The sequence below is a fragment of the Xenopus laevis genome, chromosome 4S (assembly GCF_017654675.1).
Source record: "Xenopus laevis strain J_2021 chromosome 4S, Xenopus_laevis_v10.1, whole genome shotgun sequence".
Lineage (NCBI taxonomy): Eukaryota > Metazoa > Chordata > Amphibia > Anura > Pipidae > Xenopus > Xenopus laevis.
In genome coordinates, this window is record NC_054378.1 from 4,291,256 (window position 1) to 4,316,110 (window position 24,855).

The 24,855-nt window shown below is 36.8% G+C and overlaps 1 protein-coding gene across 1 annotated transcript in view; it reads right to left on the reverse strand.

Annotated features, from left to right (window-relative positions):
* Positions 1-1,275: 1,275 nt before the first annotated feature.
* The window catches only part of LOC108714921 (mucin-5AC), a 56,687-nt gene continuing 33,107 nt past the window's right edge, over positions 1,276-24,855 (reverse strand). The window contains exons 13-31 of the mRNA XM_018259797.2: positions 24,478-24,615; positions 22,966-23,130; positions 22,702-22,796; positions 21,408-21,534; positions 21,017-21,272; positions 20,066-20,120; positions 18,504-18,602; positions 18,081-18,232; positions 17,858-17,996; positions 16,075-16,185; positions 15,175-15,354; positions 14,328-14,567; positions 10,841-10,997; positions 8,144-8,272; positions 7,891-8,035; positions 6,635-6,678; positions 6,368-6,550; positions 3,218-4,336; positions 1,276-1,442 (exon numbers count right to left, since the gene is read on the reverse strand). Of these exons, the coding sequence (XP_018115286.2) occupies positions 1,276-1,442; positions 3,218-4,336; positions 6,368-6,550; positions 6,635-6,678; positions 7,891-8,035; positions 8,144-8,272; positions 10,841-10,997; positions 14,328-14,567; positions 15,175-15,354; positions 16,075-16,185; positions 17,858-17,996; positions 18,081-18,232; positions 18,504-18,602; positions 20,066-20,120; positions 21,017-21,272; positions 21,408-21,534; positions 22,702-22,796; positions 22,966-23,130; positions 24,478-24,615 (3,701 nt within the window). The remainder of the gene's footprint in view (positions 1,443-3,217; positions 4,337-6,367; positions 6,551-6,634; positions 6,679-7,890; positions 8,036-8,143; positions 8,273-10,840; positions 10,998-14,327; positions 14,568-15,174; positions 15,355-16,074; positions 16,186-17,857; positions 17,997-18,080; positions 18,233-18,503; positions 18,603-20,065; positions 20,121-21,016; positions 21,273-21,407; positions 21,535-22,701; positions 22,797-22,965; positions 23,131-24,477; positions 24,616-24,855) is intronic.

Consider the following 24,855-nt stretch of genomic DNA (forward strand, 5'->3'; position numbering starts at 1 on the left):
CAGTTGAGGATGTGGTTCTAGTTGGTGCTGCAGTTTTAGTTGTATGCACTGATGTCACAGACAGGGTGGATGTCTTGGCTGGAGTCACAGTTGAGGATGTGGTTCTAGGTGGTGCTGAAGTTTTAGTTGTATGTACAGATGTCACAGATGTGGATGTCTTGGCTGGAGTCACAGTTGAGGATGTGGTTCTAGTTGGTGCTGAAGTTTTAGTTGTATGCACAGATGTTATAGACGTGGATGTCTTGGCTGGAGTCACAGTTGAGGATGTGGTTCTAGTTGGTGCTGAAGTTTTAGTTGTATGTACAGATGTGGTAGATGTGGATGTCTTGACTGGAGTCACAGTTGAGGATGTGGTTCTAGTTGGTGCTGAAGTTTTAGTTGTATGCACTGATGTCACAGACAGGGTGGATGTCTTGGCTGGAGTCACAGTTGTGGATGTGATTCTAGTTGGTGCTGAAGTTTTAGTTGTATGTACTGATGTCACAGATGTGGATGTCTTGGCTGGAGTCACAGTTGAGGATGTGGTTCTAGTTGGTGCTGAAGTTTTAGTTGTATGTACAGATGTTATAGACGTGGATGTCTTGGCTGGAGTCACAGTTGAGGATGTGGTTCTAGTTGGTGCTGAAGTTGTAGTTGTATGAACAGATGTGGTGGATGTCTTGGCTGGAGTCACAGTTGAGAATGTTGTTCTAGTTGCTGCTGACGTTTTAGTTGTATGTACTGATGTCAAAGATGTGGTGGATGTCTTGGCTGGAGTCACAGTTGTGGATGTGGTTCTAGTTGGTGCTGAAGTTTTAGTTGTATGCACTGATGTCAAAGACAGGGTGGATGTCTTGGCTGGAGTCACAGTTGCGGATGTGGTTCTAGTTGGTGCTGAAGTTTTAGTTGTATGTACTGATGTCACAGATGTGGATGTCTTGGCTGGAGTCACAGTTGAGGATGTGGTTCTAGTTGGTGCTGAAGTTTTAGTTGTATGTACAGATGTTATAGACGTGGATGTCTTGGCTGGAGTCAGAGTTGAGGATGTGGTTCTAGTTGGTGCTGAAGTTTTAGTTGTATGCACTGATGTGGTAGGTGTGGATGGACAGAGTCCAGAAATTCTTTCAATCTTGCAGTTTGCATTGCAATAGCCAAGGTAATAGCAACCAGATGCATCAGTCTCGTTGTAAACAGTATCACCTAAAAAAAGGTACATCAATATTAAATAGATCATCCAATAATTTCCTAATAATTCTCTTACTTGTGCGTAACTTTACAATTGTAAAGAAATAGGCCTTAAATGCCAACACTGCCTCTTTTCTTTCTGAGCACTAATAAGAATTCCAAGCTGTTTCTCACTGCTTTTAGATCATGCACAGAGTCAGAATATTTATTTCTACTCAGTAGTTGCCAGTATATCCAGCTCTCATAGTTACATTGTAAATTTAGGTTAAAAAACAAAACTGTGCATATAGATATATGTTAATAAAGTTCATAAACTCAGACTCTGGCCACAAAATGTATGGGAAAATGTGGACCTGTGCTTTTATATGGTTACTGAGTTTAAGCGATGTCTCATTATGATCTACATCCATTAAAGCTTTGTTAGCATTCTGTTCCATGAAAATATTACTTAAATATTGATTAATGAGAATATATATATTGCTATATTTAATTAACAACTATTTCTTATGTCATTTTAACCTAATAAACATCTGAATGAAAAGAATGAAATAGGAGGGTGATTTAGACAAGCCATTTGTTGATAGTGTCTTGAGATCTACTGATCACCAGCTAAAGGTCTACTGGTAGATCCCGATCTACCCTTTCAGCAGCCCTGGGGTAATCTATGTTTAAGTCCAACAGGGGAGCTGGGAAGACCAGATTCTGTTGTGGAGTTGTGATTTAAAGCATAAAAAAAGCTGTATAATAAAAGTCATTTTCAAATTAAACATGAAATTCAAATTTATTTTTTATTAAAAGCATTCATAGCTGTTGTAAACTCATTTAAAAATCTCAGCTGTCAATCAAATATTGCCTGCCCCTCCTCTATGCCTTAGGCATTGAGGTGGGGCAAGCAATTACTTTCACTTTCCATTCAGCACTTCCTAGATGTCACTGCTCTCCCCACATTCCCCCAGTTCTCTTAACCATTTAATTGTGTAGCCAGGGCATGGGGATGGACATCAGGTCCCCCATTCTTGTGCACAAACAAGATTCTGAGATGATACAAGACTTATTTAATAAAAGTGTTCATAAAATGGATCCTGCCTGCTGTTATTTTGATTTCTCAGACCAAGGAAAATAAGATTCAAATACTTTATGCAGTGTAATTAAAGTTTATTTTTCTTGACTAATGTGATAAAATAGGATTTGGAATAATTTTTTTGGGTAATGGGTCCCCTGCCACAGTTTCTTCTAACATGAGTACCAACCTGTGAAATGAACCTAGAGATTCTATTCACTAACATTTTGGCACCACTCAGTGAATAGGGCTTTCCTTGTCCTTTAAGCTGGACCACCTGCCATTTAGACTACTTTTTCACAACCCCCCACAATATGCGTCTGTACATTCGGGGTCCCCAACCTTCTTTACTCATGAGCAACATTAAGATGTAAAAAGGGCAGCGAGGGAGCCACAGAGAGGCCACAATCAGGTTTGGATTGAGGGAGGGGAGGCAGCAGGGGAGCAACAGGGAAGGCAAGATCTGGATCAAGGGAGTGTAATGGGGAGGGCAGGACTGAATCTGAGTCGGCTGGCAGTAACTAGAGGGGGGCGTGCCCTGGTGCGGGATGTGCAGTCGGGCCCCCGCACCCCTCTGTTCGTCATTTTCTGCCGGCGGAGTCAGTGGCACGCGAGCTGCTGGGGTGCCCTGAGGGGGTATGGGCTCTGGCCCAGTCGCACCCTCTGCTCCCCTGGTAATTACGCCACTGTCAGCTGGTATGAAAAACTGTGTAAAAATGCCGTCATTTTATTTACACACTTTTTCTTTGAGCAACTTTTGCTGGAACTTACTTACAAAGGTCTGAAGCTGTGTAAAATAATGGCAGCATATCTGCATGACATAAAATACAACACACCTTGATAAATTTGCCATTTATTTTGCACAGCTTTTCACACCATTTTTTTTGGGTAAATTTCAATTTACACAGCATAATAAATAGCCAGCTTTGTGTACAGTACATATATACCACCAAATGCATGTTACATAGTTAATTAAATCAATGTAAAACTTACCTGGTGAGAATGCGGTGCCATTTACAAGACAGTAGCAATGTGGCGAAGTAAATGCTGTGGTAACTTTTGTGCTGGTTTTTACAGGACCTGTGGTAGACAGTTTTGTTGTTCTGATTGTAGTAGGTGTAGTGGATATCTTTTTTGTGGTGGGACTGGTTGATTTTGAAATCAGTGTTGAAGTTGTGGGAGATATACTTGATATTCCAGTGGTACGTCGAGTTGATAGCGTTGAAAGTATAGTGAATTTCTTTGTTGTTTGGGTAGTTGCCGTGGTATATAAAGACAATGAGGTTTCTTTTTGTGTTGTTCCTGTTGTAGGTCGTGCTGTTGTCCTGCAATTACTATAGTCATCACAGCAATAGAATCTGATCTCATAATCATAGCATGTTAGTGAATTCTGATCCTTGTTGAGGCACACCAATCCATCCACGATGTTACATATTACATTTTGTCCCAGCTGACTCAATGGAGTGTTAGGGTAATTCTTTGCTCTACACTCAATGTTATCAGGGCTCATACAGACTGATGAAACTGACTGTATATCTTTGAGATTCTCAAAGTCACCACCACTTATTCCAGATAATGGGGAATTTAGACTAAACCACTGTGTCCACCGACATCCTGGTATACAGAATACAGACGTTGAATATGATACTGTTGAGAATGGCTGCCTTTGGGATATTGATATGGGCGTTCTTGGACTTGTTTTTGTTGTCATTATCTCTACTTTTGTGGTGGTGAGATTTGATGTGGTTGAAGGGGTTTCAGTAGCTGTTGTCTCTGTAGATGTTAGGTATTCACACGGTACAAAACTGCAGCATAAAACTTTAATTCTGTAGTTAGGACAAGGGGCAGATGGTGACAGCTTATAGCATAACAACCCAACAGATACATTACATATTATATTGTAGCTAGTTAAATCCACCGGTGAACTATCTGCTTCACAATAAATGTCTTTTGGATCTTCACAAATGGTATATCCGTTTGCTCTTATGTTTTGGTATGATTCATCTTCATGATCTCCATTCTGTGCTCCTGGATGGCTGACATTAAACCACTCAGACCATTCACATTGTTCAACAAGACATAATGTTGTCATTTGAGTGACATTTGTTGCTGCTGAAAGTAGATTAAAAAAAATGTTTTTAGGCATGGTCTACAGCTTGAGCTTGCCAATATATATATAGGATCAAATGTTTGCACTCTGAGCCAGTCTTATGTTGATGAGGGTGCTGGGTCAAAGCATTATATACAGTTCAGAAAGACCCTTATATATATATTTATATATATAACTTTCAGACGAGTATACGTACTCCAAAGTCAATCTTAATAGAAGGAGGGGTGCTCGGTAAATCGTGTATACCCCAATAGTTTCCAGACCAGCACTCCCTTTTGTGTAAAAAGCGTAATCTTTTATTGTCGCATAGTATCAATGCCCAATGTTTCGGTCCCTATTGGGACCTTTTTCAAGGATGATCATCCAAATAGGGACCGAAAGATTGGGCATTGATACTATGCGACAATAAAAGATTACGCTTTTTACACAAAAGGGAGTGCTGGTATATATATATATATATCTCAGTTTGCAATACATGCATTTTGAAAATGTAGAAAAACAGTATAGTACTGTTCTTTAAAGGACAACACCAAAAGATGAAAGGATTTTCAATGCATTTAAATATGGCCAACAGTTAGGGGCAGATTTATTAAGATTTGAATTGTAAATTTGAATCTGAATTTATAAATTGGATTTTTGGTCAAAACTCACAAATTTGAGTTGGGAATAATCCAAACTGGAATTTGAATTTGAGATTTATCATACCTTGACCATGGGAACAACTCAAATTCAATAATACGCCACCTAAAACCTGCCAAGTTCATGTAGAAGTCAATGGCAGAGCTCCAGTGACCCATTAGAAGATGTTAATAGACTTCCAGACATTCAAGTTTTTTTTGGAGGAAAAAACTCGATTCGAGCTTAGTCGAATTTGATTCAAATTTAAATAAGATACTATTCGAGTTTTGAGGTCATTTGAGGTCATTCAAGTTCAGTCGAGGTAAAAATAAATCTCTATAACTCGACCTTTCATAAATCTGCCCCTTAATATGATCAACTTTTCATAATCTGTGTGTGTTTGCTTCAAAAAGTCCCAAGCCAAGTAAATGGACTTTATTTTGGTTGGGACACAGAGGAGTATATCACACATGTGACATTGAAAGAAGAGAGAAAATTGAACAAAACAAGAACTGACATGAAGCGGCTGATTCACAAAGGGTCGAATATCGAGGGTTAATTAACCCTCGATATTCGACTGGGAATGAAAATCCTTCGACTTCGAATATCGAAGTCGAAGGATTTTGCGCAAAAACTTTGATCGAACAAGTGAAGGATTATTCCTTCGATCGAACGATTAAATCCTTCGAATCGAAGATTTGAAGGATTTTAATCCAACGATCGAAGGATTATCCTTCGACCAAAAAAATTTAGGAAAGCCTATGGGGACCTTCCCCATAGGCTAACATTGACTTCGGTAGCTTTTAGATGGCAAACTAGGGGGTCGAAGTTTTTTTTAAAGAGACAGTACTTCGACTATCGAATAGTCGAACGATTTTTAGTTCGAATCCTTCGATTCGAAGTCGTAGTCGAAGGTCGAAGTAGCCCATTCGATGGTCGAAAAAAATACTTCGAAATTCGAAGTTTTTTTACTTCGAATCCTTCACTCGAAGTTAGTGAATCGGCCACGAAATGAACTATTATTGGTAATAATGTCTAAGCAAAAATACTGCACAAGTCATTCTGTACTAATACTTACTACAGGTATCGGATTCATTGTCCAGACACCCATTATCCGAATTATGGGAAGCCCATCTCCCACAGACTCAATTTTAATCAAATAATTGCAATTTTTAACATGTTTTCCTTTTTCTGTGTAATAATAAAACACCACCTTGTACTTCACCCCAGCTATGATAGAATTAATCCTTATTGGAGGCAAAACAGGTTTAACATTTTAATAATTTTTTTGTAGACTTAAGTTATGGAAATCTCCATTATCAGGAAAACTCCAGTTCCTGAGCATTCTGGATAACAGGTCCCATACTTATATTTTTTTTTTAATATTTGTGAAGCACTTTTTAGGAAATACTTGCCTGTAGTGGGTACAGTTGAAAAGGTAAATGGTGACGTGAAGGCAGATTGGCATGGGTAGATTTCTCGATGGATGGTTCCATTTTCCTTGCATATTGCAGTAATACAACCTCCTATACCATCTGTAGTGTTGTATATGGTTTGATTGTAGTGGTACATTCGGCCTTCATATATACAAATACAGGCTAAAAAAAAAGATTGCGTGTTTAAGTATAGGAAGGAAGACAGAGGAATATTTAACAGTAGTTACAGATTTGATTCCATCTTACCTTCAGTATTAGGCAAACATATAATGCCTTGTTCTGTGCAGTTACTGTAGGGGACAAAAATAAGTCATTATCTGTCATTATCTGTAAAACGTACACTTTCTAATCTTGGGTAGTCTACCGATAGAACGTTTTCCATGTGGAGAAACAAATTTGGGTGCAAGTAGTGATGGGCGAATTTCTCGACAAAACGCCAGCTGCAAACATTTTTTGATGCTGACGACAATTCCAACACCGGCGACAATACCGATGCCGGCGACAATTGGACGCATTTTGAAGTCAATGGGCGCCTTTAATTGTCACCGGAGAATTTTCGAATCAGTATCGCGAATTTATTTGGCTGTGACGGCGACATGCAGAAATGAATATTCGTTCATCACTAGGTGCAAGTACTAAAGGATTAGCTAGAAATGTTGTACATGATGTTTTGTGCTTCTGTACCAGCCCAAGGCAACCACAGCCCTTTAGCAGTAAAGATCTGTGTCTCCAAAGATGCCCCAGTAGCTCCCCATCTTCTTTTCTGCTGATTCACTGATTCACATGCTCTGTGCTGCTGTCACTTACTGAGCTTAGGGAGCCACTCACAATATACAGTACACATAGAATAGAAATGTCACAATATAAGGCTGATTAGTAATTAATACACATAATTACTACATGGCAGCACAGAAACCAGTGCAATTAGCATCAGAATTGAATAATCAGCAAACCTGTAGCATCAGCTTATATTACAGCCAGGGAAGCTCATTTTCTGCTGGATAATTAGTGACGAGCCCTAAGCTTAGCTTCTCAACAGCCAATCAGAGCCCACTGAGCATGTGAGTGTCACAGACACTTTCCAAGATGGTGACCCCCTGTGACAAGTTTGAAGTCCTGGATCATTGCTGCTATTGACAAGCTCAAACTTTAGCCTCGTGCAATAAGTTCAATATAGAAAATATGCCATTTTTAGCCATAATTATTTTTAGGGTTTAGTTCTTTAATGGATTGTATCAATATGTGCTCTCCACTGGGTGCATTTTAGAGCATTAGAGCACCATTATTGGGGGGGGGGGTCATAAATTACCCCTATGTAAGAAGGGTTAATAAGCTTGCTCAGGTGCAGTTGCCATAGGGACCAATAAAATGTTTATTCCTAAGCAGGTGCCCAGTAAATGCTTCATGCTGATTGGCTGATGTAAGTAATTAGACCTATAATAACTGTACACCTTTTATTACATTTCCACAAGGCTCTTATTGCAGGAAGAAAACAGATTTACCAGTCCAAGCAACTCTCTTTAGAGGGTATTTTGGATCCCAACTTATAATATTTTCTGTCTTCATCAAAGCAGCCACATTGTGATACGCATTCCATTTCATCCTCATCAAAGAATGGCGCATCTTTTGGGCATTTGGGATAACATCCTAATGGAAAAAGTTAGAAAATTCATGCATTAGGAAATGTGAAGACTACAATTAAAAGAGAGTCAAATATCATATATATTATTGCATGAATAAAATCATTTATTTTACCTTCAAGGCCACTTAACTCATACGAACACTTTCCACTAGGATTTCTACAGGTCTTCAAACAAGGTGCCCCGCAGGGCCTATAATGCCATTGACACCTTTTTTCCTTGTTATAGTAATCACAGAACAGAGCTGATAAGAAAAAATGAATACACAGAAGAAAGTTTATTTCTTTATGCAGATATGGTATATAATGAGAATTGCTTAGAATCTGGTTGTTTTGATTAGTGAAGTGATGGGCAAATTTATTCGCCAGGTGCAAATTTGTGGCGAATTTGAGCGAAAACTGCGCCGTTGTCTCGTTTTTGATGCTTGCGTCTGTTTTTGCATTTTCGCCAGTGAATGTGCGCCGGCGCTCAAAAAAAATGGACGGGGGCATCAAGAACGAGACACCGGCACCGTTTTTGCCCAAATTTGCCCCTTGGTGAATGATGAAATGCAGGTATACAGCATAGTCTTTAAAACATAAAGTGCAAGCACAAGAAGAAGCTGTGCTGATCTGGAATAGAAAACGAAACTGTAAGGCTGGTAAAAAGTCATGGGTGAATCTGTCCCGTTTCGCTTTCAGAAACAGCAAAAAAATTAGCAAAAAAGCAAAAAATTTAAGACACATTGAAGTCAATTGATGCGCAACAATTTTGAAGCAAGTGACACTTTTTATAAGTGTGACTATTTTGTCCAAATGCATTAAAGTCAACGGGTTTCCGAATAACTTTGACATGCAACCAATTTTTGCAGCAATTTAGCAAAAAAATTTTTGCAGGTGGCAAAACGTGGAATCCATGCCTGGCGAATAAACTCGCCCATCACTACTGATAAAACACTTTGCACTTTGGAGGATTTTCATCTACAGTATGGAAGAAGAAAGAAGAAAATACATTTTCTGTTGCTCTCTGTCTACTCTACTGTATGTCATTTCATTGTAATTTCAGGTTGTTTGTAATGTGTACTGAAGATGAAAGTCAGTTAGAACATAAATGACAGTCTATATTGGTGGTCATAAAGTGTCACATGATGGATATGTGGACTGTAAAGGCATAAATAGTATCATTTAGCCATACCCATGGATGGCTATCACACAAATTGCTAATGACATATATTTGTTTAGCATTTTGGCAGAATGAGAACACTACAAGGATTACATTTGAATGGACAGGCCATTTATAGAAACTCGGTGGCCATACTTGTCGAAGTGCAACAATAAAACATCATTTAGGGGCAGATTTATCGAATTTCAAGTTCATAGGAGTTTGTAAAAGCTCCCATAAACTGCCATGAACTCCCATGAACTCGAAATTTGAAAAAAAAAGACCAATAAAAACTTTTGAAAAAATTTAATTTTTTCAAATTTGGGTGAATGTGATCGACCCGCAAACTCGAATCAAATTTGAAATGAGTTTTTTCACAAAAAAACCCCTTGATTTTCAGCATGTCTCCAAACAACTCCAAATTGATTCCAGGATCATAGCCCATAAGCTAAAACAGCAATTCAGCAGCTTTAAGGTGGCGAATAGACAAATTCGAATTCTAAAAGGGCCAGTATATGATAAATTTCAAATTAAATTTTTTAAAAAAAACTCTAATCGAATTTTAACTATTCCCTAGTCGAATTACACTAAAATCAACACGAAAATTCGAATTTTCACTTCGACCCTTGATAAATCTACCCCTTATTGTAAAAACACTTTTTATGTACGTAAATGATTGAGCTGGAGATTCCAGAGATATTCATATATTAGTAATGGAGATGGAAGGTATAAAATTTCTAAATAAGCAGAATTATATAGTATAATGAACAGTAGCACCCAATGCTGGATCAGAGATTATACCAAATCTTTTGGCAAAGATTCCAGCTAATCCTAATTCCTGGCCAAACCAAATCTGAACCCTAAGGGGCACATTTACTTAGGGTCGAATATCAAGGGTTAATTAACCCTCAATATACGACCATCGAAGTAAAATCCTTCGACTTCGAATATCGCACGATCAAAGGATTTTAATCCATTGATCGAACGAATTATCCTTCGATCAAAAAAAGATAGGAAAGCCTATGGGGACCTTCCCCATAGGCTAACATTAATGCACAGTAGGTTTTAGGTAGCGAAGTAGGCGGTCGACGTTTTTTTTTAAAAAGACAGTACTTCGACTATTGAACGGTTGAATAGTCGAACGATTTTTAGTTTGAATCGTTCGATTTGAAGTCAAAGTCGTAGTCGAAGGTTGAAGTAGCCAATTCGATGGTCGAAGTAGCCAAAAAAATACTTCGAAATTCGAAGTATTTTTTATTCTATTCCTTCACTCGAGCTAAGTAAATGTGCCCCTCAATATTATGCTCATTTAGACCACAACTAAAGGTGACAATTATTTTTCACATGCTGCAATTATTTTGGGACCTTGCAAATTTGCATGTGCTAATGGTTTCAGATTTGTTTTGAGATTTAGCTGAACTTTTTGTAAAGTTCTAGATTGTATGCATCCCTAACAAATAACACTTTTATTTTACATTTTGTTTTAAATGTTTTTTTTCCACAGCTGCTAAATGCACAAACATTTGGACACATTTGATTTTGAAGGAGATTTCATTTTTTTCAATAGATGTTAAGAATGAAGTTTCAAATACTGTAATAAGTAACCCGTTTGTTATTCCCAACTGATGTGTTTGATTTAAAAACGAAATCATGGTAATGTTACTTTACTCACGGCAAATTGCTGGGGTCCTCCAATAAATACATATAAAAAATTCTCCACATGCCTGGGCATAGGCAGCAACAGCAGTGCAAAAACACTCACAGTCCCCTCCAGTATTACAAGCGCAAGTGTCAGAAACACAATTGTCATAGTATGGTGAAGGGTTAACCTAGAAAATAAAAAAACAGACATTTTTTTCTTTTACAATACAACAAGAGTTCATAGCCATATATTAATGAAATACTACTGAAAAGAAAACTTGGAACATGGAAGAAAAAAATGCAGTATCTTTCCAGAAATGATGGAAAGAGATTTCCAGAGATTGTTAAGACTGTTGACATAAATAAACTAGTACTATGGGGCACAAAATCATTCCCTTTAGTGTTCATTGAAAAAGCACTTCAGTCTGAGGTCTGGCTGCCCTCTGCACCTTGTAACCGTATAGAGTTGTGTTGGTGCGTGCAAGGTCGCCATGTCCTTTATGTCTCCTATGGAGCAGCATGCTTGCACCCACAAACACTCCCTAACTAATACATCTGAATGGCATGCCAAACAAGGGGTAACCTATATGCCACCCTATGCCTAAACACAGAACCGCCAATACAGGCAGTGTGTAGTCATCCAGGGAAATCAATTGGGGGCAAATTCATCATGGGTCGAATATCGAGGGTTAATTAACCCTCGATATTCGACTGGGAATTAAAATCCTTCGACTTCGAATATCGAAGTCGAAGGATTTTAGCGCAAATAGTTCGATCGAACGATCGAAGGAATAATCCTTTGATCGAACGATTTTAGCGCAAATAGTTCAATCCAACGATCGAAGGATTATCCTTCGACCAAAAAAATTTAGGAAAGCCTATGGGGACCTTCCCTATAGGCTAACATTGGGTTCGGTAGCTTTTAGATGGCAAACTAGGGGGTCGAAGTTTTTTCTTAAAGAGATAGTACTTCGACTATCGAATGGTCGAATAGTCGAACGGTTTTTAGTTCGAATCATTCGATTTGAAGTCGTAGTCGAAGGTTGAAGGTTGAAGTAGCCCATTCGATGGTCGAAATTCGAAGTTTTTTTACTTCAAATACTTCATTTGAGCTTGGTGAATTGGCCCCCAAGTATCTGGACTCCATTTTACAAAGTTACTTTGGATTGAAAATAGACCATCAAGGTCAACCCCTTCAAATGATCCCCAATGCATATATATACTCTTACTGCTTACTGACCTATTGATACACTCACATATATAAAATATAGATAGATAGATGATAGATAGATAGATAGATGATAGATAGATAGATAGATGATAGATAGATGATAGATAGGTGATAGATAGATAGATAGATAGATAGATAGATAGATGATAGATAGATAGATAGATAGATAGATAGATAGATAGATAGATAGATAGATAGATAGATAGATGATAGATAGATAGATGATAGATAGATGATAGATAGATGATAGATAGATGATAGATGGATAGATGGATAGATAGATAGATAGATAGATAGATAGATAGATAGATAGATGATAGATAGATAGATAGATAGATAGATAGATAGATCATAGATAGATAGATAGATAGATAGATGATAGATAGATAGATGATAGATAGATAGATGATAGATAGATAGATAGATAGATAGATAGATAGATAGATAGATAGATGATAGATAGATAGATAGATAGATAGATAGATAGATAGATAGATCATAGATAGATAGATAGATAGATAGATAGATCATAGATAGATAGATGATAGATAGATAGATGATAGATAGATAGATAGATAGATAGATAGATAGATAGAGAGAGAGATAGATAGATGATAGATAGATAGATAGATGATAGATAGATAGATAGAGATAGATAGATAGATAGATAGATGATAGATAGATAGATAGATAGATGATAGATAGATAGATAGATAGATGATAGATAGATAGATAGAGATAGATAGATAGATACTAAGGGGCAGATTTCCTAAGATTCGAGTGAATTTTCGAAGTACAAAAAGTTCGAATTTCGAAGTATTTTTTTGGATACTTCCACCATCAAATAGGATACTACGACTTCGAATTTACTTCGACTTCGATTCGAAGTAAAAATCGTTTGAATATTCGACCATTCGATAATCAAAGTACTGTCTCTTTAAAAAAAAACTTCGACTTCAATACTTCGCCAAATTAAACCTGCCGAATTGCTATGTTAGTCTATGGGGACCCTATACAAACTTTTTCTAAGTCTTTACACATCGAATAAAAATCCTTAGAACGATTTTTATTTGATCGTAGGATTGCAAAATTCGGTGAAAAAACTTTGAATTCGAAGTTTTTCAATTCGAAGGTCGTATTTCAAAGTTTTTTCTACTTCGAAGTTCGACCCTTGATAAATCTGCCCCTAATAGTAGGTTAAGGTATCACAATAGACTTTGATAGTATGCTTGCTTGTTAAATTTCGTGAATTTATTTGCCGGCGGCAAAATGCGGAAACTTGGTACAAATTTGTGCCTGGCGAGTAAATTCACCCATCACTAAAAACAACCCCAACCTTGTCAGTCTACCCTCATTGTTTAAATCTTCCATCCCCTTATAATACCAGTTTAGTAGCACATCTCTGCACTCTCTCCAGCTTATTTATATCCTTCTTAAGGGGTGGCTCAACTTTAAGTTACATTTTAGCATATTTTAGAATGGCTAATTCTAAGCAACGTTTTCTTTGGCATTCATTTTTTCATTATTATAGTTTTTTAATTATTTGCCTTTTTCTTCTAACCCTTCCAGCTTTCAAATGGGGGTCACTAACCCCAACTAAAACAAATGCTCTGTAACAAACGTATTGATGTTTCTACTCGTTATTACTCATCTTTCTATCCAGGCCCTCTCCTCTTCAAGTTCCAGTCACATAATCAAATGCATAGTTGCTAGGGTATTTTAGATTGCTGAAATTGCAAACTGGAGAACTGCTGAAAATAATTTAGAAAACCTCACATAACAGAAAATGAAAACCGAATGCAAATTGTCTTAGAATACCACTCTCTACAGCATACTAAAAAGTAATTCAAAGATGACCAGACCCTTTAAGGACTGAAGGGTAGGACTACACAGACAATTTCCGCGCTATCCGACTCGCTGCGCACTGTCGGATGCGACAGAAATAAGACAAGTAATAGCATTGTCAGATGGTGACGCAGTATTGATCCGACGCGACACAACTGTCAGATGCAGACTTGAACACTGCGTCTGCATCTGACAGTCGTGTTGCATTGGATCAACGAGACGACTTCATCCGACATTTCCATCTCTTACCTTATTTCTGTCGCATCCAACGTGAGCGCGTCGCGTCGGAACACGTGGAAATTGCCAGTGGAGTCCTACCCCAAACTGCAAATCCATTGAAGGAGTTATGCTAATGAGCTTTAACATTACTGAAGGCAATAGAAATGGAAAAAATAATAAAATCTTCCACTGCGGAATGAAATCCTATGACCAACTCACTCACATGTGGATGGCATGCAGAAAATGCATTGCTGTGGATAATACTGCACTGCTTTTGTGCCCAAGATAATCTGTATGGATTCAAGGCACAAGGGTTCTTGTTGAGTTTTGCATCTGGACATGCCAGAGACAACTTCCAGCTGTTTGCAAATTCTTCAACACTTCCGACAACAGCATTGGTTCTGGTGGTAAAATCATTGTTTCTGTTACCATCGTAGTTGCCACACAACCCACAAAGCATTCCCTGAAAGGAGATTAAAAAAATGTTTACACTGTCCTCTAGTGAATTCTTAAGACTGTAGAGTATTGTTACACAGTGTTGCTCTTTACAGTAACATGCATGTGAAATAAATTAGTATAATTTACAGGTTATATTATGAATGCATCAAACATCACATAATTTTGCATTATTAGGGTTGCCATCTGCCCGGATTTGACCCGGACAGTCCGGTTTTCAGATGAGTTGCCTGGGTCAAGACAGTCTACCCATCAAGATCTCCCTTGATTGACATGATGATCAGCCAATCGCTAATCATAGCATCATAGTCTCACCCCACTGATGTAGCTTGCTCCACCCACAACACAGGCCCATCCCTCTGAAATTATGGAACCGCCCCCTGCCTTGATTGTGGGCCATGGAAAGGTGGCAACTCTAATTATCATATAAAATATGTTACTATTCTATAATAATGAACTGGATGGACTAAGTGGACTTTTAATTGCATGAAGTTTGCAAAACATGGGTCTTGAAAAATAAAGAACTACTTCATTATATCAATATAACATATAAACCAGAAGTAAAAGGTCTTTAGTTATTTAACAAGAAGAATATATTGTAGCTATTGATTTACCTGGAAGATGTTAGTGACTTTAATATAGATAGTTGTCTTCTTATCCCACACAAGCAGCAAGCCTTGGTTAGTCTCAATAACCATATAAATGCCCATTAAACGCACCCTGTATGGGACTCCAGTTCCGTTACCTCTTTGTATCACATTGAGATGATCATCAAGAAGAATAAGTTCATAACCCTGTGGAGAAATCCTTTATAAACTTAAAAGGTTTAAAACAGAAAAAAAAAAAAAACTCAACTCCTGAAAACTGATCACTGATGGGCAAATAAATTCGCCTTGCATGAATTTTCGTGAAAATGTTCGAATTGCTCAACTTTTTCATGAAAAGGTTCGAAGAGCTCGATTTTTTAGCGAAAATGTTCGAATTGCTCTATTTTTTTGTGAAAATGTTTGAATTTCCCGATTTTTTTGTGAAAACGGTAGAATTTCACGATTTTTTTGTGAACTTTCCGATTTCACGATCTTTCGCGAATTTTTGTCCGTTTCGCAAATTTTGCAGGAATTTTTAAACGGGAGAGATTTGCCCATCACTAATCACTGGTATTAAGATAATGCTTCACATTTTTTGTGAAAACATTTTTTATCAGATTTTTATCAGATAGCTCCAAAGCTTTATGGTCATTTACTGATCAGTGTGCACTTTTTTGACATTCAGAAGAAACAACGGTAACATTTCGATTTTGTTACTACTTTTGTAAGAAATTATATCCTATTACATGTAAATTCATAACCTATTCTATCAAGTGCTGCAATCATAACCTTTTTTTTTAAAAGATAAGAATTAAGTTACACAATATGAGTTAATTATCGAAGAGTGAAATGCACTATAATAACTTTCGAATGCAACATTTCTTTGAAAAATGAGTGGTTTATACAATAGAGGTAAATTGCACTTACTTCTAGGAAGATTTTGATGGATTTGGAGCATGTAGTTCCTGTAGTCCCACATGGGATATTCTCAGTGATAATTCTAAAAGTGCTGCCAGTGTCATTTAAAGAACAGTGATCCTGTATAGTAAAGTTTATTAATAAATAAATGAAAGTGTAGAATAAGAGACATAAATGTAATGGCAAAGCCAGTAAGGTTATGTGAGGGGAGCAAAATAAAACCACACAAATTTATTGTAAAATAAATGAAAGGTCTTTGTAAAACAAAAAGTAGGATTTTTGTAAGATTACAATACAATGCAGAATTGCTGGAGTAATGGCACAGATTTAGCCATAAAGGGATTATTATATTCAATTTTATTTTCACTAGAGCTTGATAAAATTCCCATCTTATTAAGATATGTTGTTGTTTAACAAGCTTTAAAGTATATCTAATAATAAACATTGTTAATCAGCAAAAGCTATTACTTTAAGATTTAGATATTTATTTATGCTTCTCACCTTTGTTATCAATGAGCAAAAAGAATATATGATACAATTTTTATTTTCCAAACCCTGGCTGTATAAATATCTCACATGGAAACTATCACACGGCTATTTTAACTAAAACACAACATCAAGGGGCAGATTTATTCAGGGTGAAAATGCAACGTAAAAAAATTCTAATTTCGAACTATTTTTGTGTACTTTGACCCAGTAGGCCAAAATTGGATTTGAATTTGAAAAAAAATGTGACTATTCGAATATCGAAATTTATCATGTACAGTCTCTTTAAAACTTCGACATCGATCATTCACCATCTAAAACCTGCGAATTGCTGTTTTAGCCTGTGGGGGACCTCCTAGAACCTAATTGGAGTCAATTGGTAGGCCTTGAAAATCGTACGTTTTTTAAAAAAAATACTTTCAATCAAATTCGATTGAATACAATCTTACTTCAATTCAAATGACTCGAATACAGCCTATTCACCTACAGAAAAAAACTTAAATTTTTTAAATACATTTTGGTTGGTCTTTTTTCTTGAATTTTAAAGTTATGGAAGTTAAAAAAAACTCAAAATTCGACGAAAATCGTGTGTATCCGCAACTCCTAGGGTCTGAGTGGGTTGCCTACGCCTGCATCGCTAGTATGAGTGCTATCGTCATTATCTGTACTCTGCTACTTATAAATTCTGGTTACAACAAATGAAAATGTAGGAGTAAGAAAGTCTACAGCTCGTAAGTCTGAGAAGAAGCATCTGAATCAGGGACTGGAGTCACTTCAGCTTTCGAGGTGCATTATTACTTTAAAAACAAAAAATGTACGAAAATGCAAAAAATGTGTGAAATGCGTTTATATCAATAGGCGTCAACATTTTTTTATGTGCGACTATTTTTTATGTGGTGACTTCTTTGTCTCTGCAACTTTTTCGTCTTGGCCATCTTTTTGTCCCTGTGACTTTTTTGTCCAAATGCATTAAACTCAATGGGTGTTTTTTCTTATAAAAACTTTTTCGTCTCTGCAACTTTTTTGTCTTGGCAACTTTTTTGTCTCTGCGACTTATTTGTCCAAGGGGCGTTTCTTCTTTTGGCTAAATTTTTCGCCACAGATTTTATCTGCAGTCTCTCAAAATTTGCAGATTGGTGAAGTGCGGAATTTCTCAGTGAATTCATGCCTAGCTCATCACTATTCACCATGCCTCACTTATTGCTATTTTTGTATGAAACAAATCAGTACAAATAGCAGTGTATAGCAGCATCTGTTGACAAAGATTTTTTTTTTTCATTTTTGAGAATCAAAAAGATATGCATACCTTTGCAAGAGTATATTCACATTCTCCTCCAAAACTATAACTCTCTCCATCAAATGTGACATAATGCCCATCTCCGTATACTTTGCAAGTCCCCAGACAACCATTCTCGGTACAATTCCACATTCTGTCCTTGCAAACACTGCAGAAATATGTGAAGGCATATGCTTAGCTATATAGTTTTACAAGCAAAATCTTGGTTGGAAAATACTTATACTGTACATACCAGGTGTTGCATCGAATTTTTATCTCTTCCCCGGGGGCATACATTGCCTCATTGTGGATACAGGGACAATCTATTTCATTGATACAGCCACCTTTGTCATCAGACACAAGTCCATTAGGGCAGACACAACCCGGACTGCACCTTTTACTGTACTATAAAAATTAACCACAAAAACTTGTCATTACAAAAGAATTAATTATCCTTACAATTAATAAAATATCACCCAGATGTTTGGGCATGTACGCTCCCACCCAATCATCTTGTTCCCAGGTAATTCAAACACCAGTAGATGGACCCCTTAGATCTTGTCATGTATCAACTCTAGTAATCATGTAGGTTATGACATAGACATTGCTTTAAATCAAGCAATACACCTATTAATATCAGCAAATATATGTTTCAGATTATTGTCTAACCACTCACACAGTGCATGTCCAGAGTCTCACAGCTTTTAAAGCACTCAGCTCCTGGAGTGCCTGGTTTAGAATTGTTGCAACTAATATAGACCATAGGATCCACACAGTCTAGAAAAGAGATAAAACAGTTAGCACTCAACATATACCAACTATTCGGTACTCTCTACTAGAATAAAAGATAATAAAGTGGAAAGGTTAACATTGAGGTAAACAGTGAGCTGTACCGCTTGCTAACAAAGGCCATAATGCTGTTGATTTTGTGCTCCAGTAGTAGGCAAGGGATGGGCTTATTATTTGGGAATACAATTCGTAGCTATCCTCCTCTATGGACTGTACATACATATAGAGCACACTAATACAAAAAATAGCACATAACTATATTTTAAAGCTCAAAGTAAACCCTTTTAAAATTACCAACCAAATGACAGCACTGTACAGCTGTCCAGGTTTCTGTGCCAGTCAGGAGATACTAGAGCGAGTAACAGTGAAGATTGTTGAACTTTGTAGCAATATGGAGCACTGGCAGAGATTGGTCTGGCTTTCTTTTAGGCAACATGCAGCAGTGGGTTGCCAATCTCATACATTAAGGGGCAGATTTATCAAAGTTCGAGGTGAATTTTCAAATGAAAAATTTTTTTGTGTACTTTGACTAGGGAATAGTCCAAATTCGATTCGAAATATTGAAATTTATCATGTACTGTCTCTTTAAAAATTCGTCTTCAACCATTCGCCATCTATTGCTGTTTTAGCCTATGAGGGACCTCCTAGAACCTAATTGGAATCAATTGGTGGACTCTGAAAAATCAAAGATTTTTATGGGAAAAACTTTGAATCGAATTCGATCCAATGCGATATTCCTTCGATTTGTTCGATTCGAATTTGGGCAGATATGGACCTATTTGCTTGAAAACTGACCTATTCGACCAAAAAAAACTTCGACTTAATTTCGGTTGGTCTTTTTGATTACAAATTTCAATTCGAAATTCGACTCTTGATAAATCAAGAGATATTATTTATAATATCAAGGGCCAAATTTAGAATTTGATTCGATTTTTTTTTCTCTGAAAAAAACTTGATTTTCAGGAAGCCTGCAAACAACTCCAAATTGATCCCAGGAAGTCCTCCGTAGGCTAAAACAGCAATTTGGCAAGTTTAAGCTGGCAAATAGTCAAATGCAATTGTTAAAGGTCTAGTACATTTTATATTTTCTAAAATCGAATTAGATTTTTTTTAAAAAAAACTTAAGTCAAATTTTAACTATTCCCTAGTCAATTTCACAAAAAAACCTTGAAAATTAAAATTTCAAAATTCTAATTCAAAATTAGAATTTTCACTTTGACCCTTGATAAATCTGCCCCTAACAGTCACTGTTGGATCATCATATGATACATTAGAAATATGCCTGTCAAGACTGAGTGTGATACTCATTGTGAGATATACTACAACTTCCAGGCTGATACAGTGAAGAACTTGATATCTTAAGATTTCTGTGAAAGTAACTTTCAACTGTAAAAACAAAATCATATAATTTAAGTTTATATTTACTTCTTATTGCCTGTTATTTCAGATAGCCTTACCTGCAACTTCATTTCCAATGCAGTTTAGTTTTCCTTTTGTACAGGTGCTGTGGATTTACATGAAGCATATTAATATAATTTTTCTATTTTATTCTACAGAATTGCATTTAAACTTTTTTCAGCTACCAAAAGTAATTTTAATGCACAAAACAAACAAAACAGATTTTCCCATACATTTTCCCAACATTGTTCATGTAGTTTGTTCAAATTTGACCAGAACTGGGAAAATTTCTGTGTGTTCAAGACCCCAAAGCAGCCACTTTGGCAGATCAGCTTATGGTGCGATGTACCAAAGATGTGATTCAGCAAATATACTTTATGTGGCATCACAAACTAGTTCTTCTATGTAGTAGTCCAACTGACTAACACTCTGATCAAGTTGCAGTATGGCCTTCCACAAATGGCCAAATTGCCTAATGTTTAACTCATTATCAAATGGGTTACTTGGTTATAGTTATGCAGTACTCATATAACAGTATATGAATGTAATACATTAAAGGGTAATGTACTTAAAAATTGCAAGCATGTTTAAAATGAGGTTTTTGTGAAGGCTTATCGCTGCTTGCAATGTAAAATATTTTTCTGGCAAATATTACATCGCGAAGCAAAGGTTAGCATTAACACCTGGTGTGGAGTTTGGTGAAAAATTTCATTGCAAAACATGCTTTGTGATTGTGAAAATGTATTACATACACTGCGAATATTTGTAAAACCCATTTGGTTGCAAAATTTGCATGGAAGTCGTTATAGAGGTCTGTAATCGGCCAAAACGGAAGCAAACGTGGTCACTAACATTCGCAATGGTCTTTGCAAAACTTTTTTGCAACAACAAAATATATTACATTCCCACAAAAAAAAATTATATTCACAAATTGAAACGAGTAGATTTTAAATTCACATTGCACTTATTTGATCACACTAAGACAAGCCAATGATTGCTTACCATATTACTCCTCCTTCATTAAAAGTAGTCCCTGAATTTATTGGAGATCCTCGATAGTAACAAGGGCAAAAAGATGGAGGTACACATTCACCATCGTCATTCAGGTATAACCCTTTGCCACAGCTGCAACCCATCAGAGGATCAAATTCTACCCTGCACATTACATCTGAGATACTAAGACTTCGGCAGGTTGGTGGACAGGTGCTGATAACATAGCTGAACACGAGGTTTTCGGGGCAAATTGATTTGTAGTTGCCTTTAAAAAGAAATATTTCCACACTCTGAGGCTATTAAGTAAGCAATATATTTTTATTTAAAAGAGTATGTGCATTGATACCAGTGCTTTTTTAATATCATCTTATTAGAAGACACTAAATCCATCATTACTTACTGCAAACTAAGTTGTTCCAGTCGGTCAGTATCACACCTTTGGCGGCACAGGCTCGAACGTAGGAGAACAAAGCAGCGCACATACATTCTTCACTCTTTTCACAGGAACAGGTGTCGGTCAAGCAACTCTAATGGAATGACACCAACAATAATAACTAGATTCTATGATTACAGTGCTCATAATTTTGTTCACATAATGCTCTGGTGTATGCTATCTCAACTAAATTTAATTTAGAAGAGCAATATGTAGAATATGTAAGGAATTTCAGGAATTTTTAAGTGGGCACTTACTAAGAGGCCACTGGGAGCAACATCAATGGTAGTGGAGAGCAAAATGTTGCTCTAGAAATACTGGTAGCGGATAGATGCCCTCAGCTATGAAGTTGAGAGATAGGGGACGATTCACTAACTTCGAGTGAAGGATTCAAAGTAAAAAAACTTCGAATTTCGAAGTGTTTTTTGGGCTACTTCGACCATCGAACGGGCTACTTCGACCTTCGACTTCGAATCGAAGGATTCGAACTAAAAATCATTTGACTATTCGACCATTCGATAGTCGAAGTACTGTCTCTTTAAAATAAGCTTCGACCCCCTAGTTTGCCATCTACAACCTACCGAACTCAATGTTAGCCTATGGGGAAGGTCCCCATAGGCTTTCCTAAGTTTTTTTGATCGAAGGATATTCCTTTGATCGTTGGAACGATTCGAAGGATTTAATCGTTCGATCGAAGGAATAATCCTTCGATGGTTCGATGGTACTATCTGCGCTAAATCCTTTGACTTTGATATTCGAAGTCGAAGGATTTTAATTCCCAGTCGAATATCGAGGGTTAATTAACCCTCGATATTCGACCCTTAGTGAATCGGCCCCTTAGAGAAACCATGAATTTTGGAGGCTTAGGTTAGCTAGCAGTCCACAGGGGACTATCAAGTAGCATATCACAGTCACTTATTTGGCATCCCCAAGAAAATGTTTTCTTCCTTGTATGGCTCTCATAAAGTTCTAACATTTGAGTGTGGCTCTAGGGACCCCTGGCCTAGGGGATGGACTGAAGCAAAACTACTGTTACCAATTAATACCACTTATAGTATATGTTAAAATTTCTCTATTGTTGCTTCTGTGCTTTATTCTATAGGAAAAAAATTGTCCCATTTTGGTTTGATCTGCCACAGAAGACAACCATTCATGAAATGTAATTTTAGGCACATAAAAATTTAGGCAAGGCATTTACAAGGTTTCCAGAAAATAAAATACCCAATCTAGCTGTGAAACGTTTATTTCGATGGATTTGTACCTTGTAGAAAATGTTGGGGTTCACATCGTAGTGGCACTGACTGAAGACATTCCCAGGATCAGTAAGAAGACCACACCAGTGTTTTGCATAATCCTCTGTAAGGAAAATATTCAAATAAGAGAAATAATTTCGATACCGTTGTGCAGGAAGAATGGGAGGAATGCTTGGATGATATTGAATAAGATGAAATGCATTCAATTCTTAACGAATCTAAGTCAGGCAAACGTTGATTTTACATTTCCACATTAAATGGATTGTATGTACCATTTTCCAGGCTAAGGGCGCAAGGGTCATCCAATATATTCCTCACACTCGGACACTGAGCTTCTGTTTTCCAGGTGTTTACAAATGCTGCAGCTGTTCCTTCAGTTACTCCACTAATTGTTCGTAAATCGTCTGTCTGAATATCGTTGAAATTTCCACAGATACCTGAATAATATTTTACAATGGCATTTAATTCAACACAAGTAGTCATGTTTCAGTCTAAGCAAAAATACTCATTGTACATATGCATATTGAATAGAAGAAATAAATGCACCATTACTTTTTTTCTGGAAATATTTATTCCTGGTTATATTCTTCTTTACAAATTACTTATGAATATATCAAAGGTGATAATAGGGATATTTATCACATTGTAGACTGCTATAAGAACCCTATCAACTTGTTAATTTATTGTGCCTGTATAAGAATGCAGCCAAATCATAATTGAGGGGAAAAGGCAAACATTGTAATTATTTTCTAAGATGGCCAGTCTAATTCACATTCGCTGATGCTATGACAGAAGCTGTTTTCCACTGCCTTTATCTTGTTCATGGGGTCCCCACTCCCCAACTTCTCTAAGGTTGCTGGTCTCCTTAGGATCCTAAGCTTGAGGTTGCTGGTCTCCTCAGGATCCTAAACTTGATACTGGGGCCTAATGTTCTAGGAACAGTCACTTCAGGTACTAAGTGGAGACAAAATGAGCCATGCGCCCCCCACACTTATGTGAACTGGGGACTAGGGATAAGAATGGATCACTACATCCCTGCGGCAATTAGCAAAACCTCCCTCCCAAAGGCCATAGAAGACAGAATCATGATAATATTTCATTTTAGTTAAATCCTCTAATCTAACCAAATTAAGGGACTTTGAAGCAGCTACTCTATCATTATTTCCCAAAATTTACATTTTTAAATGATAATTAAGCACATTTGACTCTTATATAAAGCTCATCAATACCACTCTTTATGAGAAATCATCATTAGAGCTTATCACAACAACATGTACCAGAGATTTCAAGTATTCCAATGTCTATTTACTACAAATGCAATAATTTCTTATTTTGAATCTAATTTTCTTAAAACATGTATCCTGTGCCTTTTCTCCTTTTTCAGTTTTAAATGGCTGCCCCGTGACTACACGATAACTTGTTTATATAAACTATAGTAGGGTTTCTGAAGCAAATACACCAGTTTTACCAGTGCAGGGCAACAGTACATTATATTGTAATTCCTTTAAAGCAGTTTAATTTGTTGGTGTTACTGTTCCTTTAAACTGAATAAACAAAAACTTAAAACGTAAGTCATGGGTCCCATATTCACAATATGGGCAATTTAATAATTATGAGTAGGCAAAATATCAATTCATTTCCTTGGACTGGCAATCCATTTAACTTAGTCCAATACTATTTTTTTCTTTTCTGCAATGTTTTGACGTGTTTCTTGTTCTTTGAAGAGCTTACTAAAGAAGCATTGAATTAATTGTAAAATGAAGGAAAGAAATCGCACATCTTACCACAGGTTCTAGTTTTATATATAGGATCCAAAACCACATAGAGTTGCATTACAGGTATTAGCTGAATTATTGCCTGCATTCCATCGTTGGAATCAAATACGATGTAGAAGGGTGAGGGTTGTAACATGTTGAAGTTTCCTGTGAATTACAACAAATTATTTTGATGATAATACTTGTTGCCCTGACCAGTGCCTGGACCTTTACCATAAACTTTATAAAGCCTTGCCACCAGGCATGGTATTTTGCCTTGTCTTGTCCCTCTACATGAACCCTGTACCTCCATTGCCTACTTTGCCAATATCCATCCAGCCTGTGCACCATTTCCTGCTCTGAATCGAGAACAAAGAGTTTCACTTCATTATAAATACAACAACGTCT